At 51.1% G+C, this 19,175-nt stretch overlaps 1 protein-coding gene across 2 annotated transcripts; it reads left to right on the forward strand.

Annotated features, from left to right (window-relative positions):
• The first annotated feature begins 774 nt into the window (after positions 1–774).
• Positions 775–18,442, forward strand: TBC1D22B (TBC1 domain family member 22B). Of its 2 annotated transcripts, XM_032710756.1 has the most exons (13): positions 775–871; positions 4,825–4,881; positions 5,819–6,132; positions 7,027–7,206; positions 7,698–7,768; positions 8,197–8,325; positions 8,758–8,823; positions 9,737–9,851; positions 15,810–15,916; positions 16,256–16,331; positions 16,652–16,779; positions 17,013–17,108; positions 17,404–18,442. In XM_032710756.1, the coding sequence occupies exons 1-13, from the start codon at positions 816–818 to the stop codon at positions 17,530–17,532; spliced, it is 1,524 nt and encodes a 507-aa protein (XP_032566647.1). In that variant the 5' UTR covers positions 775–815; the 3' UTR covers positions 17,533–18,442. The 2 variants fall into 2 exon arrangements, with proteins under 2 accessions (XP_032566647.1, XP_032566648.1); XM_032710757.1 differs by lacking the exons at positions 775–871; positions 4,825–4,881 and adding an exon at positions 4,901–5,484.
• The last annotated feature ends 733 nt before the right edge of the window (positions 18,443–19,175 follow it).

Here is a 19,175-nt window from a genome sequence, read left to right on the forward strand (position 1 = left end):
GCTCTGGATGTGCTTTTTTTGCTTATTTTTGTGGGATTTTTTGCAGTCTTTTCTCCTACAGGTGTTTGGTATTGTTTAGGGGGTGGCGGTGTTAAAAATTTTGGTCAGTAATTTGCATAATTAAATGACAAATTGCATAATTACACCTTATTAATTATTATTTCGCTCTCCAGATGGGAGTAAGAGGGGTGGAGAATAATAGTAATAATATGACTGGCTTTACTCCCATCTGGAGCACTAATTATGGGCTATATACAGTATAAATAAAAAAGAAAATGGCTCACTCTCTGGGAGTAATTTTTTTTAATTAAAAAAGTCTGAACAGAAACAGCTTCTGTTTCAGACTGAAGCAGCCACTTCACTGAAGCTAAAATGCCCCCCCCCCCCCCCGTGTGCGTTCGAATGGCGCGCAGGGACAGCGACGTCCAGCGATAACCAGCAAAGCGTCATTCCGCGATGGTCTCTCTCCTAGGTCCCCACCGCCCCCCCTCCTCCTCCGCCGCGCGATGGTCTCTCCTGCCCCTCCGGCGCAGTAGGCCCCGCCCCCTCACACAGTCACTCCCTTGCCCGCTGGCGATTGGCCGATCTGCAATGCCTTGCCCGAAGTGGCCAATGGCGGTGCTTTACCCGCCCGGAGTCAAGATGGCCGCGCCGAGAGCTGCGGGCGGGCGGCTCTGAGGCGGCCTGCGGGGGCCGCCGCTTGCTCCGCGCCCCGCTCCGCTCCGCGCCCCGCCGCGCCGGGGGCCGGCCGGCCGGGGGTCGCTCGCTCCCGCGCTCGCTGGCGCCGGCCGGCCGGGCCCGCCCCTCCCTCCGCCATGGCGGCCGAGAGCGGCCGTCAGTTCTGGAAGCGGAGCGCCAAGCTGCCGGGCAGGTGAGCCCGGGGAAGGGATGCACGGGCCACAACACCCACCCTCCCAGCTGGGGGATGTCGGGAAGGGGAGCTGGAGGCGTCCCTCTGCCTTGGGAAGGGGCTGTCACCCACGCTGGCTCTGGGATTGAGGGTCCTGCGGTACTTCCCTGCAAGGCTGGAGGGATACCAGGCGTACCTATCCTGGTTGCAGGGCAGAGGAGCTGGCTGGGGGCCTAGGGTTCCCCCCTCTAACGGGGTGGATGCTAGGGGCACCCCAGGCTATGGGACAGAGAAAGTTTGACGGAGGAAGGCTTACTGTTTAAGAGACAAGGGTAGGATCAGAACTGCTCACTCATCTGTAGGACAAGGCAGGCTGTGTGGGGGCTGTGGGGACCCCTGTGTGCTTCTGCTGCCCCATGAGAAACAGAATGGAGGGATCAGGGCCTTGAAGGCCCCTTTGGGGTGGCCTCAGAGCCAGGACTGGACCATCTTCCTTTCCACAGCTACCGAAGAAAGCTCATCCTTTCCTGAAGTCCTTAGAGGTATCACTTTGAGTGGCAGCACCTCTGTCCTAGAGGGGTGCCCCTGCCAACGCCAGTAACACCCCCATTATCCTCCCTTACATAGGATGTTAATTCTTCTCCACCTCTACTCAAGATGGAGAACTTAGAGGGGCTCTCTGTTTGCACCTCCCCTCAGTTCCTCTGGCTGTGATGTCCTGGTTCCTGTCGAGGCATGCACGCTCACCCAGGGATGGGAGAAACAAGTGAAATGTCTGATTCGAGTGGTATTTAGGAAGAAGAGGCTGGTGGTGATGAAGGAGTTGCTCACTATAATGTCTTGGGAGCAAGGCTGCCATGGGGAGAGGGGGTCTGCCTCTCTGTGAAGGCTCTTGCAGGTGCTTTTCACATCTGAGGGCTCTTCACATTTGCTCTCGTTTTCCTTATGTGAATCCTGCCCTTCCCCTCCTAGGGTACACACACAATCTAAAATGCTTAGTTGGCTTTAAATCCTGCTAGACCACTTAAATATTTCTAATGTGCTTTCACTCATCTCTCTGTCATTGTGCTGACTCCTTCAGGTTGGCTGGACAATCCGGGTCTGTGGCAAGCGAAGGGAAAGCAAGGAGCACTCAGCGTTCCTCCTCTGCTCCTCATGGGGGAGGAAAATGCTGTACTTTCCCTGGGTTATTTTGTCTCCTGATTGCTGCTGTCTCTTATTTGAAGGTCTCGGATGTGCACTCAGCTGATGGTCTTGGGCACCGTCTCTCTTCTGCTTTGGTGACTTTTGAGCTTTGACTTGGAAAGCCCAAACCAGGTGAACCGGTCTGGGAGGCAGCCGGTCCTACCTAGACAATACACTCCATCGTAGAGTTTTTGGCAGTGTTCTCTCCTGCTCCTAACTGCCTACTTGGCAAATATCCGGCTGTGCAGGAGCCGTGTTACCATCTCCAAATACCCCGTGTGCCGGTTATTTTCAGGGGCAGTTACCGATAGGTCTTGGGCAACGTGACCACAAAAGGTGGAGGTGGGATGTGCTGCGTCCACGGTCGCTAGACAGGAAGCTTCCTTTCTTCTTTTTTGTCTGAGCTTTGAGAGACCTTCTCGTACAGATTCTTGGCTGTGTCCTTTCTTTACCCTGACAATCTGACAAAAGAAGGCTCTGTAGAGATTTGGACGCTGTGTTAGCTTCCTTTTCCATGACACTTTGTGCATTTGGTCACTCAGTTGTATTAGCTTTTATTTGGTGCTTTTGGTCCCTCTGAATTTAGGGTGGCAGAACTGGTAAATATTATTTTGTCTTTCCAATGCTATCCTATGTTTTTTGCATTGGAAATTCTCTCCCCAGTAATTTCCTGAAGATGCTTTGGCAGGGTGGTCTAATGTGTTGTCAGCTGTGATGTGGTGTTATTTCCTGCTCTTTGGGGAAATGGGCAGCCAGTGTCTGGTTGGGGCTATTTAAATGCTGTTCTAAAAGGGGAGAAACAGTCTGCTAGAAGTAAATATGTTCTGTGTCCAAAGGGGCACTGAAGTTTCATGGATATGCTTTCTGTTGCAGTGTCAATAACCCACACCCTGTGATGATCTCGTGAGCAGTATAACACAGGTAGCACAGCCATTGTACCGTACACCGTTAGTCACCCATTGTACCAGATGCTGAACATTCAGGTAACAAAGAGCCTGTCCCAAAGAACTTAAACTGAGACTGAACGGGGGAGTCCAGTCAATCTGGGAGCACAGTGTCAGCTTAGATCAGCATGAGATTCTTTGTTTGGGAGTGTCTGGGCTCTGAGTCTTTAAAAAGCTATTTGGGAGGTGGGACCCTCTGCCATTATATCAGCCATTGGCCAATTGCTTCAGAACCCCAGGAAAGAGTTTCCTCACCCAGCACTGGCTGTCACATCCCCTCCTCTCTCTCTAACGTGCATCATTCATTGGTCTCGTGAAGTTCAGGCCTTTGCAGGCAAATCAAAGCAGTTGCCCATTGGCAGCCTGTGGGTCTCAGCGCAGCGAAGGGCAGCGGTGTCCTGGCTATCGCGAGACAGTGCGAGTTTGGTACTGGTTATGGAAAAGGCTCTGCTGGCTCCTTTTCTGCAAGGAGCTGCCACGAGTCATTGGGAAACAATGCTGATCTGGAGGGGTTGTTTTTCCTACTCCTGATTATCTGCTTGCTGTGGCCATCCATGGAGGTACCTCTGCTTAATAGCTGTGCTGACTTCCAGATGCTCATTAGTCATCACACTCTATCCTACCACCCTGTTGGTGGGTAAACACAGTGAGCCTTTTCAGCACTTCCCGCCATGAGGGACAGGTGCTGCAGTGGTGAGCCCACTCCTTGCTGGGCTACTCTGCCAGGATCTCTCTATGCTGTGGTTGTTTCCAGTCCCTGCCCTGGATCTCTGCATCTCTTCCGTGCCAGCTGGACCTGTTGCTTCTGCTTCCTCCTCATCATCTGGTTCCCAGCATGCTTTCCAGCTCTACCAGGCTGCCATCGCTCTCCTACACGGCGGGGCTCTGCTCCTTTTACTGCCAGGCACCATCTGCAGCTCCTAGAAACCAGACCAGCTCTATTGACCCACGAGGAACTTGTTTCTTGTGTGCCAGCTCAGAATGGGCCTTTGTCTTTGCCGTGGGTCGCGGGACTACGCCGCGTACCAGAGGATGGGGAGGACTTGTTTTTCAGAGATGGTTTTCCAGGGTGAGGTGGCTGTGAATAGTTGCCCAAATGGAGGTAATAACTCAGAATCCCTGTCTCACATCCAGAGTCTGTAAAACCAGTGATTAGCACTTGTCTAGTAGCTCCTCTCTGAGGTGATGTTCCCCATGCAGTGTGTGGAGCCCTCAGGCTCCTGTTCCATTAGTCCCATTCCACAGAATGGGGAGCCAAGGAACTGAGTTGTGGTGACTCATTTCAGGCCACATAGGAAGTAGTTGATTAAGCTGGGATTTGGACCCGAGTCAAACCACATACTGTACCAGACATTCCAATGCCCAAGCGTAGGCTATGATCCTGAGAGCCAGCATGGGGTTCAAACCCTCAAGTGTATTTGTGGAGGATCCCCAGTGTCACTGTCCTTCCCTGTCCCACAGGCCTTGGAAAGGTAAATTCCCAGAACTGGAAGTCCCCTCAATGGAAAAGAGAGTGAACGTCAGCAGGGAGACTGAGACACGTGGTCACTTGGAGTGAATCGATGGCGCAGAAAAGAGCTGATCTAAAATCCCAGTTCAGGCTGGAAAGGGCCTCAGAGTTTAAACAAGGCTTCTCTTTGCTGCTGCAAAGAACAGATCTGCATCTGAATGTGGCACTTTGGATCTAAGGCTTTTAAGTTAGAAGGTTTTTGAAGTTACTTTTGGTCTTATATTCAGCTCCTGAGAGCAGACAAGAATTGTGACCCCAGCCTAAGCTGAGATAATTTGTGGGACCTCTTTTTGTAGCGTCTTGGGTTTGTTTTTTTTTCTTTCCCCTTCCTGCAGCATTCAACCTGTCTATGGAGCACAGCATCCTCCCCTGGATTCCCGGCTCACCAAAAAGTAAGTGTTTATCTCCTGAAGATGCAGGCCACAAGGCTTTGCAGGTTTTTGGCTCAGTTCTGCAGTAGGTGGAGGTCTCTAGCATCCCTGGCATTGTGATATTGCAGCAAAGAGGGACAGCAGTGGGGTGCTGTGCTGTCTCGAGTGCTATGAAAGCTTGCACGGAAAGCTTATTTGCTGTGCCCTTTATGGCCAGAAATCCGTACAGTAACAGCCCCATCAAAGGAGACAGACTATTTTTTTTTTTTTAGCAGTGGTGTCTGATTCTTCTGCTGCTCTTTGGAGCTGGAAGAATTAAGGGAAAGGGAGGTAAAACTGCCCAGCGGCTACAAGACTGGAGAACCGCAGCACCGTTATTGGCAGGAAAAGTCAGAACTGATCTGAACTGGCTCCTTATCCCCATCTCGTGCTGTGTAGTGGTGAAAGTTCCCTGCTTCGGGTGGCGGACTTTGACTCTTGTAGCTTAAAAGTAAATGCAAAGGCTCCTCCTGCGCCTGAGGAAAGAACCAGGCTGATCTGGCTGCTGGGAACGATCACGGCTGTATTGGGACTGTCCACAGGAGCAGACCTGCACTGTCTAACCTCTGACGTGCCTCTTTCCAGGTTGCAAGACTTTTTTGGGGTGGTAATGTACCTGTTTTCTGTAGGGTGGGGGAAGGCAAAGCTGGAGGAATTGTATTTGCCCTTTTGAGCTGGGAAGCCTGGCTTCTCTCCAGCTGTCTGCTGCCACTGTGGCCTCCGTGACTGCTGTCAGAGCAGCTCAAGCTCTGCCTCCAGTGGGCAGCCCAGACAGACTTAATGTATTCCTTAGGTCTGGGAGGAGGAACAGGGAAATTGGATAAAGGGATTGGCTGATTGGAACCAGGATGTGGGGAAAGGAGACAAAATGGACTCATGTAATGGCATGGCTCTGATACTATTCCTCTCTGGCTCGCAGCTTCATCAAGGACCGCTCCAAGGCCGGCGCATTGCCTATGAAAAGCAAGAAGGCCTCCAGCTTTCATGAGTTTGCCCGCAGTACCAGCGACGCCTGGGACATCGGCGATGACGAAGATGAGGACTTCTCTTCCTCCTCTTCCTCTTTGCAAACTCTGAACTCTAAAGTGGCCAAGGCCACAGCAGCCCAGGTTTTAGAGAACCACAGCAAGCTGCGGGTGAAACCCGAGCGGGCCCAGTCTACTCTCGGTGACATGCCCACCAACTGCAAGGTCATCAAGTCCAGCAGTGAGGCCCAGCTCTCCAGGACTTCTGGTAAGAGCTGTCTTCAGGGGCAGCCTCCTGCTCTAGTGCTCTCCTACTTGACCACTGAACTCAAGTGCTTATTGCTACTCACAGGGTATGGGCAAGAGGCTGTGACACAACCTGTAAGCATAACAGAGGCTTTTTCTTCCTTGTAGTATCCTGTACTCCAAGCATTTTTAGCGACCTAGTCTTAATGCTTCAGTGTCCTCTGCTGCTCAGTATCCTGCTACAGGCATGTCTGTCCAAGAGTATCCCATGTTCTGGGTGCTAAGGGAGTTTGGAGATCTGTTAAGTTCTTGCTTGGGCTTGCTCACTGTCTGCTTCCTTTGTGGCCTAGAGTGTGCTGCTCTTGGTAAAGATCTGGATGAGGTCCTGTTGACACCAGGTCGATACAGCTTGGGCACGGAATTGGGCAGTATCAGCCCCTGCTCACTCTGCCTTGTCTGCCTGTGCAGTGAAAGTAACCCAGAAGGTGGCGCTGGCAGCCCATTGCCTCCTCTTTCTGCACTAGCAATTAGCTTTGTTGCTATTTAGATCAGTGGAGAGCAGAGCAGATCTGATGGTCAGTTCTGGAATTCCCACAGCTGCTTCTACCTTGTCACCTGTGTCCTGCCCATGGTTTCCCATGTGCAGAGGGAAGTCTGATCCGCTTGCAGCCGGGTGTCTGGATGCAGGAGGAAGAAAGGGAAGGAGAAATGGGGGGAAGCGATGGAAGAGCTGCAGCAGATGCCTGTGAACCAGCCGATCCATTGGAGTGGGCCAATGATGCTGTTTACTGGTGCTGGGGAAGAGAGGGGCGAAATCTGCAGTGGCAGGTCTCTGAGAGTGGCTAGAAGAGTGAGGAAGGGTTGGAGAGGTGCAATCTCCTTCCAATCACCTCAGTGCAGCATCTGGTCCTTGCAGAGGAGGCCTGTGTGCGGACCCCCCTTCAGAAGCAGCAGTCCCTTCCCCTTCGACCTGTCATTCCACTTGTTGCCCGAATCTCTGACCAAAATGCTTCTGGTGCTCCCCCCATGACTGTGAGGGAGAAAACGCGGCTGGAGAAGTTTCGACAGCTCCTTTCCAGTCACAACACAGACCTGGGTAAGTGTGGCAAAATGAGGGTGCCTCTGGGTGGGAAGGGGAAGGCAGAGAGGGTCTGCTGCCTCTATCAAGTTGTAATTGGGTCTGCTACTGCAGACTACCTGCAGTTGCACCAAGTGGGATGGTTGCACAAATCACTCTGTTGGCAGATGATAATGTGCTCCAGCCACTTCCTCTGTGTTCCTTATCATTCTCCATCTTGTATATGATGGTTGGGATCACTGGGGGCTGTTGGACTCTGCACAAGAACTGAGGTTCTGGCCCACTGGGGCCCCTGCAGCTACCAGTTCTGTACCCGAGCTAAGCTGAAGTCATCTCTACTCCCCTTGCAACAGAACCACATGCCCAGTCATTGCTAGTGTGGGAGCCTTCCTGGTGGCTCAGTGTCTCCAGAGCCTGCAGGAGCAGACTGGGCTTTCCTCTCCTTCTAGGTACAGTGGTGCCTGGACGTGCCTAGGATCTAATCCATTGCCACCACTGTCCGTTTGCAGATGAGCTGAGAAAATGCAGCTGGCCTGGTGTACCTAGAGAGGTCCGGCCTGTGACATGGCGTCTCCTCTCAGTAAGTACTTGGAGCTCTGACACAGGAGTCTGGGGGGATTGTGCTGAGCCAGAGACCTGCTCCTAGACCTTCATGTGTCCCATAACCAGCTTTGCTTGTGTTTTATCTGTGCCCAGTCTACAGGCGAGCTCTAGGGTTTTTTTGATTGGGAAGTGTTATTGCTACATCTTCTTTGAGCTCAAAGCCCAGACTGGTGTGGGGAAATATGCGGTTCACTCTCACGAGGGAAAGTGAATCCAATGAAGTTGGGTTCCTCCAAGATCCCTGAAGACATTGGGCTCAGAAAGCCAAATGCCATGGAAGCTCTTTCCCCAGCTCCTGAGTTTGTGTGCCTGATATTTCTGGGGGCACAGCTGACTGGCAGGATTTCAAGGGATGGTTTGTGGTCAGGAAGAGGGTCTGCCCTGATATGGGTTTTCCTGGTGCAGGGCTATCTTCCTGCAAACTCGGAGCGTCGAAAGCTGACTTTGCAGCGCAAGCGGGAGGAGTACTTTGGCTTCATTCAGCAGTATTACGATTCCCGGAATGAGGAGCACCATCAAGACACCTACCGACAGGTATGAGTCCTCTGCCAGCTGCCCGTCTTTCTGCCTTGGTTATGTCCCTTTCCTCTCTGTTGCCACTGCTTGTCCATGTGGTTAGGGTGATGCTAGAACTTTCTCTAGCTGTAGCTCATAGGAGTCTTCTCCTTGGCAAAAAAGCACCATGTTTCTGTCCTTGTTAGTTTAAGCTTTCCCTAAAATGATCTAATAATAAATTTCAGACCCCAACTCTTTCCCAGCTCTGGCCACCCGCCTGCACCTGAGCATAGGAGACTGGAGATAAAACTGTAGATGATTTTCTCAGTACAGCTGTCATCTATAGCCCTCACTGTGCTTCTCAGCAAATGCAGCTCTCGCTTGGTGGGCCGCTGAGGCGCTTTAACCTGTGATGAGTTATTGTGGCCCCAGAAAGCACAGTTGGTGTGTGTAACCCACCCTCTTTTCCAGATCCACATTGACATTCCAAGGACCAACCCACTCATTCCCCTCTTCCAGCAGCCACTCGTCCAGGAGGTAAGGGGAAGTGAAGCTCCTGCTCCACATTTGCCATGGGGCGTGTGTGTGGAGTTAGACAAGCATTTCTACTAGTGAGTTAGCTTTGTGGGGAAACTTCCCTGGGTCACAGCTCCTGATGCAAGTACCTGCTGAAACTGTCTGGTCTTGTCCCATATTTCTGAAAGACTTGGAGCTCGAGGGTTATGACATCATCTCTTCTGTGGCAAGATGTAGCCAAGAGTTGGTAAAAGACCTGAAGCTTTTGTTTTGAGACAAATTGGAGGCATTTGAACCCGAAGAGGAGATAGTTCTGTTTTACTTCGAAACGTTTTTTGTGCAAAGTGGTATGTGAGCAACCCGGCCAGGGACGGGTTTGAGAGATGGCCAAGAGGTGCGGGCACCTGTCCTCTTTGGAAACAAGCCCAGTGTGCGTATGTGGTGTGTCAGAGCATGGTGTCCGTGAGGATGGGGCAATTTGGGAATAGCACGTTGGTTGTTGTGGGGGAGACTACTCTTTGGGAACTGTCCCAATCTGTGATGTTTTGCTGGGAGTACTGTGCTAATACTTTAGCTTTCCACCTGATGTTCAGCAAAGCATGCTGCTCTGATAAGAGGCAGCCCTGTCTTGTGGATATTAAGCTATCTTGAAAAGTTCTTGGAAAGTTGAGTCTGCTTCTCCTCAGGCAGAGGCTTTGATGAGGAGTCTTGACTGGACTGTCCTGTTCTCTGAGAGCGGGCTGGAATATGTGGGGGATCTGTGGATCATACAGGAGTCTCTCCTAGGACTTTTATGCTTTTTACGTTACCTGTATTGCTATAGAAAAGCCTGTCAGTGCATGGTCTCCACTACCTGAGCTTAGCAGTTATGCTTTTCTGCCTTTGCTTTGCGCATGGCTAATGCAGGTACATGCTTTCCCTCGTTCTTCCCTAGATTTTTGAAAGAATCCTGTTTATCTGGGCCATTCGACACCCAGCCAGCGGCTATGTACAGGGAATCAATGACCTGGTCACTCCGTTCTTTGTTGTGTTCCTCTCTGAGCATGTTGGTAAGTTACATTTGCTGCTTGAAGCACTCTTGACGATGGTGTTTGAAATGGTGTGAAGTGCTGGCATGAGGAAAACTTGTCTTGCAGGAGGAGGGGGTGATGTGTTTTTCCTTCAGAGTGCCTGTGCCAGGTTGGAGATGCATCTTGACCTCTTACTGTATCTCTACTTCCTGGTTCAATTGGCTTCAGTTTGATAATCTTGCTGAGCCCCACAGAAGTGAAAGTGCTAAAAGTGGCTTTGCATTTGAATGTGCTTAACAACATTACAGTTTGGAGGAGAATGGGGTCTTTTAGGCACTGAGGGAGTTTAGGCAAAGCCCTGATATACAGAGTTGCAGGAGGGTCTTGCTCTCAAAGCTTGGACTTGGAGACAGTTCTTGCTCTAGGAGGAATGAGTGAAGTATAAAGAGACCCTGCTGAGAATGTAAAATAAGCTATTTAAGTAAGGATTCCTGTCCCTTGCTGCTAGTACAGGTGTGTTTCTCAAGCTGAGAGTTTCAGAAAGCGAACTGACTTCTTCCTGCTGCTTTTGGATTTCTTGTCAGCCTGTGGCTTTTAGATGGAGATCAAGTCCTTTCCACCCATAGCGTTTTTGTTCTTTCTCCGTCTCTAGCTGTGTTTTGGAGTTGATGTTAATGCTGGGATGTCGTAATCCCTATGTTCAAAGGCTCTTAGTTTTCGTTGTAAATAGAAGGAAACAGGAATGTATAGGACTGTATGACTAATACAGTCATACATTTATACAGTCATACATTCTGTCCCATTGTATGACTGTCCTATACAATGGGACAGAAATCCCACTGAACAAATATTTTTAAGGTTTGATCCAAAACATGTTGAAGTTGGTGAAAGCCTTCCACTATCAAGCTAAGGCTTTGTAAACTAGTACTGATCTGCCTCTTCTGAGGGTATTGTGAAGAGGTAAGCCACCTTACTTTCCACTGTGATAGTCAGTGTGCTCAGGACCGATCCCTAGGAAATGCTGTTGCTCCTTGCAGCCTGAAGGAGAAGGCACAAAATGCTACCAGCCGAAGTGAATTCCCTTTTGTGGGAGGTCAAGAGCATTTCAGGTCTGAACGGGTTCTCTTTGAGTGGCCTCTCCTGTGCCTTATTGCTTGAGCAGCATTGATGGCACATAGTCCTCACGGAGGCTCAGGATTGATTTATTGAGTTAGCAGTAGAGCTGTGCACAGTGAGTTACCTATGTAAGAAGGGAACTGGTCTGAAGCATCAGAGCTGCCTGTGGGTACCTGGTGTGACTTCTTGCATTCCTGTTCCATGTTGATTGTCATGGCTTAACTCTCTCTGCATGTGGCATCAGAGTTCATGCTGCATTGGCCCTGTCCATCTCTTTGCTGGGGTCATGCTTCTCACCATCTTCCAAGGCTGTTTTCACCCCTGATGGAAGCTTCCTCTGTGGATGTGACCTTCCTTTTTCCAGCTATCTCTGAAACTTGTGTTGGAGAAAATCCTCTGCGTGAGACCCGTTGAATAGAATTTGACCAAGCAACATCATGCATCCCCCTTATGTCCCCACAGCCTGCAATTTAAAAACCAGCCTTTAGGTCACAAACTGTCTTGGTGGCTACCTGCTCCCTAGTCTGGCTGTGTAGCTTCTCATGAAGTGATTTCAGCTCTGCTGACAGGCTAGTCCCCATTGCCAAGGTCACTGTAGACTTCTGACCTATCATCCCATGCTTTGGGCAGGCATCGCATTTGCAGACAACAAATCATCTTTTCTACATATCAGTTAAAATCTCTCCTTGGTGCTCATCAGCTGATTAATGTGTCTGGTTGATAATGTTTCCATTATATATGTTACTAGACCAGGGCCTAAAACACCCGTCAGTGGGACATGCAGAGGTTTTTTTCTAAGTTTCTAAGGGCTGGAACATGTCCATTGGGAAAAGGTGGGTTGTTTGGGTAGAGAATGGTTTGTAGCTTATTGATCACTATCAGGAAACAATTTGGCACCTTCCTGTCTTTGAAGTTGACACGAACAACGAACCAACAGTTGGCCGACTGCACGAGCAGTTACCCAACAAATTCCCAGGCTCTTGTGTGTAGAGGGATTAAACACAGCTTGCTTGGGGTAGCAGTTAGAGCAGATTGGCTGGCCATACTGCTGCGTCTTTGACTTGATGCCTTTCTGTCATCACCACAGAAGGTGTGGGGAGGAAGAGTGCATGCCTCTCCAGGTCCTGAAGGAGATAAACAGACCAATGAGTGAAAAACATTCACAGGAAGCTATTTATCCTAGCTGCCCTGGATGCTTTGGGAACTGGATGACTCTGCTGTTAACTTACATCTCTCTAACCTGACTGAAGGGGTCCCATTGATACTGCTTCCCTCTTTCTGAGCAGTGCCTTGAATCCAGTGTATGTGCCCCTTTGACCAGCTTCAGAAAATACTAACTACCCTGAGGCAGGGAGAAGCAGCTCTTCCCCAGAGTTTTCCAGTCCTTGTGTCTGAACTCCCTTGGCCCCTTCTGCAGTGCCAGTTGGGACCAGTTGCTTCTCCTGTACTTTAACCCACCCAGTCTGCATCCAGAACTCATGTTCCTTCCAGGTGCTGGGCAGACTGCTGTGAGCCCTTGGCAGGTGGGATAGATTTAACTGCTGTGTTTTCCCTTTTCCCCTTTCCCTCAGCTTGGCAAGCTGGCTCATCTTCTCCTGCAGTGCTCTATCTGCCTCCTGCATGAACACAACTGCCTCAGCTACTTGGCAGCAAGCGTGGGCATTTTGGCCCCCTGCCACTGACCAATCTGTAGCTGGACTGATTCCTCCTACTGGCTGATTGATGCCTTCTGCTGCAGATTGCTGACCACTGCTTATTGTCAGCTGGTGCTGCCGGGAAGATGCTGGTGAGGAAGAGCTTGAGGGAGGTGTTGAGGCTGTAGGAGCTGCTGAGCCAGTTGTTGCTGCCCCCTGGATGGGCACAGGCTGCTAGTGCTGCTGGGAAGGCAGAGCTTCAGGGATGGGATATAGAGAGGCAGTCTGGCATCTGAGGAATTGGGGCAGGAATGACAACTTGGCACCTCCTGGAGGAAACCATGTGCCTCTGCTTCCGGGTGATCAGAGAGGGCCCAGCAAGTATAGGAATACAGAGCTCTCAGTCCTGTTAAAACTGCCTCTCAGCTCAGGTCCTACAGCACTTCCTGCTGCACTGAGTCACTCCCGGCTCTTAGGGCTTGCATTTAAAACAGCAGTGACAGAGCTCAGAAATGAGTTCAGCATCCCCAGGTAGTGTCAGTGCTGGCCCTTGCACCCTGTCCCAGTGTTCTCTGCCCATCTCGATTCATTCCTGATTCCATTCCTGATTCAAGGCCTTGCATAAGGTTGTCCCAGCTTTGGGACCTGTTTGGTGTCATACCAGGTCTGTAGACGGAAGCAGTGCCATGGAAAGTATTGATGTCATTCGCTTCTAACTGGCTTTGTTACTAAATCCTAATCACAGTTAAATTAAGACACTGTTTCCCTGTAAGCAGGAGCAGAAACTTGGGTGAAGGGAAGGGGGAACCTTGTGTCAGTAGTTACACTGTGACTCACCCAGCCCAGGCTCTGACATCAGCATTTTCTAACCAGTTCTGTCCTGGACCCAAGGCTCACTGCACCAGTGGAGACCTGCCCACTGCTATGCACAGCTGTGAGCTAAGACTGAGTTTAACTGTCCTCCAGCTGTCTAGTCCTGCCCTGAGCCCCAGCTGCCAGAATAGGGGGAGTCATTAAAGCTTTCCTACAGAAAGGAGGGATGTGGATGGCTAGAGCCCTGACTTCTCTGGTCCGTCCCTTCTCCTGTGTCCTCCCTAAACCCTTTTGAAACATCACTCACAGAAACTTTGCTTTCCCCGAGCCCTTGTTTCCCTCGGGCTCCCTGTGGCACTGCTTCAAGCAGCTGTCACCATGCCACTGGCTTCCTCTCACTCCCTGTCAGAGCCATATATTGATTATATATTATATCTTCCATGAGGCCTCTTTAGTGATGCTGCTAAGCAGATGTTTGTGCTGAGCCACACTCCAGAGACCTGGGGTTTTGTTCAAAGCTTCTTGCAATGTGTGTTGGCTCATGCCAACTGTTTTGCTTTGACACTGGGGTGTTGGCAGAGTTGCTCCTCTTGACCCCATACTCATGCAAGCAGGAGGGTGTTCACCATCACCTGGGCACATCCCTTTCTCCATCATGGTCCTCATGCCTGAGCTGCAAGGGGAAGTTTTCTGCACAGGGGTCATTCCCACATGGCTGAGCTTTCCTCTCCCGCTAGTCCTGGCCATATACATGTACCCTGTCCTGCTCCTTTGCCTGCCCACCCACCTTCCTCTGTGGGAGAAAGTTAGCTAGGGAAGGAGATGGATATTAAACAGATTTTTTGCCTGCCTTTCTTATTACCTGAATCATTTGAGAGTGGCTATAGAGAAGTCAGCAGAAGAGTGATAGTGTCAGATGATGATGATGTGCAGCTGGAAAACAGTTTCACTGCTCTTTCTGCAGTACAAAACTGCGAGATTAATGTAGGGTTAAGCTCTTGTTTGTCCCTAAAGCTCCTGGTGGCAGTTTGCTCTGGAGCTGAGCTTTGCTTCAGAGCTGAGCTCTGCCCTGGAGGAGAAGCAGAGGTGTTGGAGTCACTGGCTCTGCACTTCCCTTCCTCCTTCGGGCAGGATCTCTTGGGTATTGGTTTTCACAGCTGTGCCAGTCTGTGACAGCTGCCCTGCAGTGTGTCTGAGTCAAGAGGGTGGCCTGGCTCCAGCCCGGAGCCCCATCTTCTCCCTCTCTCACTCTTTTCCAAGGAACATCAAAGGTGCTTGCTGGTATTTTTGAGCCTCTGAGTTTGGAAATGAGCCAGTTTAGCCCTGGCATTTGTTGATCTGATTTACCAGCATGACAGAAACATGATGGGTGCTTTCTTCCCAAGGAGAAAAGGGAGGGAGCTGCTGGGTAAGCCAAACCAAGAGGGGCAGACCTGTGTTTCCTGACTGTCTTCCCACCTGTGTTCCACTGCCTTCCCATGCCTGTTTTCCACCAGGCTTGGAGCAAGTGATCTCTGCTCCAAATTCAGCCAGCATTGCTGTCATTCCATTCTCGAGGCATCTCTCCCTTACCCTTCCTGGGGGTTCATAAGCCCACTTAAAAGCAAGGGCAGCCTTTTGCACTCTGTGAGAACCCTTAACTTTCTCTGTGAGAACTCTGTGTCAGCCAGGCTTAAGGAGGAGAAACTCCACAAAGTTGAGCTGTCTCTCTCCATGTGGCCCAGTTGTCAGACTCTGTGCTGGATTTAACTCGGGGTCTTTTTGCTGTCCAGGGAGAAGTTTGCATGCTTTTGGATTCTCGCACCTGTGCCCGATAGTCCTGCTCTCCTGTAGAGGTTTTTGAAGCTTTGGCAGTTCTTCCTCATGAGTCCTCAAAGTTGGCAGCCACTTTTTAGGTGCCTCTGTTGTGCTTAATCCTGAGCTAATGCTGATGAATCCAACTGAGAATGGGAACTGAGCTCCCTTGTGCTGCCTCAAGCCAAGGACAATGTTTCCTTCCCTAGTTTCTGGCTGCGGTGAAGATTTCAACTCTCCCAATTCTCCCTGTGGTGCTACCAGCTGGCAGAGACCTGCTGTCACTCAGGGCAGATGCACTCTGGCTCGAGGGGTTCCGATATGCCAGAGCTTTGTCCATGCACAGCCCTCACTCCAGAAGGGATGACAAAAATGGCAGTGCTGTGGGATCCCTCCCACAGTTCCCTGGGGAGCTGGGCTGGGTTCAGGTCATGGCTGACAAGTCTTTTGGGATTCTTCAGCCTTTCACCTGAGTTGGAGAAGTAGGTCAGTGCATGGGTACTGCGATCAGTGCCAAGCATGCCTCTCACATGCACAGTGTTGTAGTCCTCTTGCAATGCTTGATAAAGCCCCTCTGTTTGTCCCATGCGCTGCCTGGTGTCCCCCATCTTCCTGATGCTCTTCGCTCTCTGTTTTGCAGAGGAGGATGTGGAAAACTTTGATGTGACAAACCTGTCGCAGGATGTTCTACGGAGCATCGAAGCTGATAGCTTTTGGTGTATGAGCAAGCTGCTGGATGGGATACAGGTGAGCCTCTGGGGCCATGGAGATTTCTCTTCCCTTGCTGGGGTAGCAGTGTGGTTGTCTTCTCTCCCTGTCTGGATGAGTGTTCTGCACGTTCTGGCATTAGGGAGATTTTGCTACTTCACTGAGCTAAATCCATTAGTAAAATCCTGGGGAGATGGATGCTGATGGCACTGTCCTTCAGTGGGACTTCACAGCAGGCAGGTGATCCTGGTGCTCAAGAGCCATGTCTCCTTGGCTCATGACAGTCTCATCTCCCTGTCGAACTGGTGGTGATCTGGTTCTGATCGTTTCTAGCTGTTGTTAAAGCTGCTGCTTCTGACTTGTGGCCTCTCCCCACAGGACAACTACACCTTTGCACAGCCGGGGATCCAGAAGAAAGTCAAAGCTCTAGAGGAGCTAGTCAGCCGGATCGATGGTAGGTGACAAGAGAACCTGATCATGTTGGCTCTTTTGTCATAACAGCAGGAGGCCTTCTTTTTAAGTAGTACTCTCTTTGTAAGTGGGGCAGGGGTAGACACTTGCCTACAACACGTATGGAAACAGGGTAGGGTGGGGTCAACCAGAAACTTCCTGGTGACAGGATTTGCTGGCTGGGTAGCACAGGGTGAGGAGTGGAGAAGTTTGGGAGACAAAGGTCTCAGCCTGGAAGTGGGTGAAAACCAGTGTGTTCGGAGCAGTGTGCAGGAGCTGGGGCACTGTGGTCCCCAGGTGTGTAAGTGAAATGTGCTGTTTCAGAGCAGGTACATAATCACTTTAGGAAGTACGAGGTCGAATACCTGCAGTTTGCCTTTCGCTGGATGAACAACTTGCTTATGAGGGAGCTGCCTCTTCGCTGTACCATCCGCCTCTGGGACACCTACCAGGTACACAGCTTTCCACTGACCTTCCTGCTGGGCATGTCACCGTGGGGCCGATTCCCTGTACATGAGAGGACAGAGGTCTTCTGGCACCAGCTGGGGAGATGAGGGAAACAAAGCAGTGTGGCCCCAGGACATTTATAGTGAGTTGGGTGATGGGTGACCCAGTAGGACATTGTCCAGGGAAGTCGTTCTCCAGATGAGCTGGAGGAGCTGACCCAGAGTTTTGCTCTCCACAGTCAGAGCCAGAAGGATTCTCACATTTCCACCTGTATGTCTGCGCTGCCTTCTTGATCAAGTGGCGGAAGGAGATCCTAGATGAGGAAGACTTCCAGGTAAGACACTGAGGTTGAGGATAATTCCATGGGGGTAAAGGGGAGGGAATTGCTCTAATTGGGAGCCCAATGTGGACAGTCAGCTGTCATCTCAGAGCTGGCTCCAAGATCATCTGGTCTCAGGAGCTTTCCTTAAAAGTAACTTTTGAGCCTCAGTGGTAAGGACAGAGAACTGAGCTGTTGGACAGTTCAAACATCACATACCAGCTCTTCCCTGCACCTGAGCTCTGATCACAGTAAGTGATCTGCACTCTGCCTTCAACCTCTCCAAACTAAGCATCTTCCCTTCTTTCAGGGCCTTCTGATGTTGTTACAAAACCTGCCCACAATACACTGGGGTAACGAAGAAATTGGACTCCTGCTCGCTGAAGCCTACAGACTCAAGTACATGTTTGCAGATGCCCCCAATCATTACCGCCGATAGGTGCCCAGACTTGACTCATTCTTCTCTCCCATGCCCGCTCCGTCGTCCTGGCCTGATCTGATCACTGTGGCATTTTTGTCATCCCAAGTCCTTAGACACTCCAGCTGGGAGCTGATCCTTGCTGTACAGAGCTCACATCAACTCTTAACTCTTAACGTGTGCCTGTCTGCCACTCCATGCGCCTGGATGTGCCATTTTGATGACTGTCAGTATTTTACACCGTGCTGGAGGCTCAAGCCAGGAAGGGAGACCTTAAGGGGCTGGGGGAGACCATGGAGGGAAGGTTTACAGATAAACCAGAGCTGAAGATGAAGCCTTTCTGTCCTCTCCACTCCCTGTCCTGGGCTTGTCTGCCTCATGTTAACCTGCACCACGTGCGCTACCCCATCTACTCCTTTCTCTCTTCTGACACTGTTTGCGCCATCTCCCAGACGAAAATGCCTTATCAGAGACCTGCCTGGCCGGAAAATCCTTCCCCATGAGGGTGGCAGGGCAAGAAGTTTCTCTCAGGGCCTACCTTCGCTCCGAGGGTCCAGAGACCCCAAGCACTTTGTGGGTTCACAAGAGAGTCCCTCGTGCCTGCCCTCTCTCCTTCTCTCCATCCTCTTCACCTACCTCTCCCCCAGGGCAGCAGGGCAGGCATGACAGGGGCGATGAGCACTCCATCCACATACAGTTCGAATTATGCGTGCCAGCTTGATGGAACTTTTGGTGACTGATGTTCTGTGAGTACAGCCCCCTCCAGTGTGGGGGGGAGGTGCAGGGCGGGGCTGGTAGGGGAGCAATATCTCCCAAAAGCTCCTTACAAAGCCCCCACTCCTCCGGGGTGTTCTGTGTATATTGTGTTCTTGTGTATATGGGTCAAAGATGTACAATATATGTCTTCTCTTTGTAGCAGATTTTATATTTATAATGTGCACCCCTTGTTCTCCCCATCCTCTCCATGCCCGAGAAGGATGCCTGTCTGTGGTGTCAAAGGGCTTTGGACCACTCTGGATGTGGGGGGTGTTTCAGACCTGCAGGTAATGTCTGTCCCAGTATGTGCTTGCAGTGTTGGGTCTGCCAGGAAGAGGTGCCATAGAAATACAGATCTCAAGGCATCCCCTACAGACAGAATTTGGGTGGTTAGAGGAGATGGGAGCTCCCAGCAGGAAGCAGGGCAGAGCTGTGTCCAAGAAACAGGGTATCCAAGCTCATCAGCTGCTGGCAAGTGCCTCTCTGAGCACTGCAGGGTGGAGACCAGCCAGTGCTGGCTGGCAGGACTCTACAGGGAGGAATATTCCTGGATCCAGCACTGGCTGTCCCTGGCGCTGTCCAACCCTGTGGACACAGCCTCCCAGGAATGGCAAAAGGATCTGGCTGGCCTTTCTGCATCTGCTTTTAAATCAGGCAGGCTGGGAATGTTTTAATGCACCATTTTCTTCCCATGGGCAGAAGCCATCTGCCACGTGTGAAAGGCTGGAGTCAGGAGGGCGTGAGGGTAGGAGGGCATTGGGCAGGAGGCCCAATCTGGGCCACCTTGGGTTTCTCCCAGCACTCCTGCTGCGCCATGAGGGCTGTCTTGGTGCGGAGGCTCTTGGTCCGTCTACTTTCCATTTCTGTTCCCAGTGGAGAAAAAGCAGGGGGCAGCGAGGCCGGGGCCC

Source organism: Chiroxiphia lanceolata, chromosome 25 (assembly GCF_009829145.1).
Source record: "Chiroxiphia lanceolata isolate bChiLan1 chromosome 25, bChiLan1.pri, whole genome shotgun sequence".
Lineage (NCBI taxonomy): Eukaryota > Metazoa > Chordata > Aves > Passeriformes > Pipridae > Chiroxiphia > Chiroxiphia lanceolata.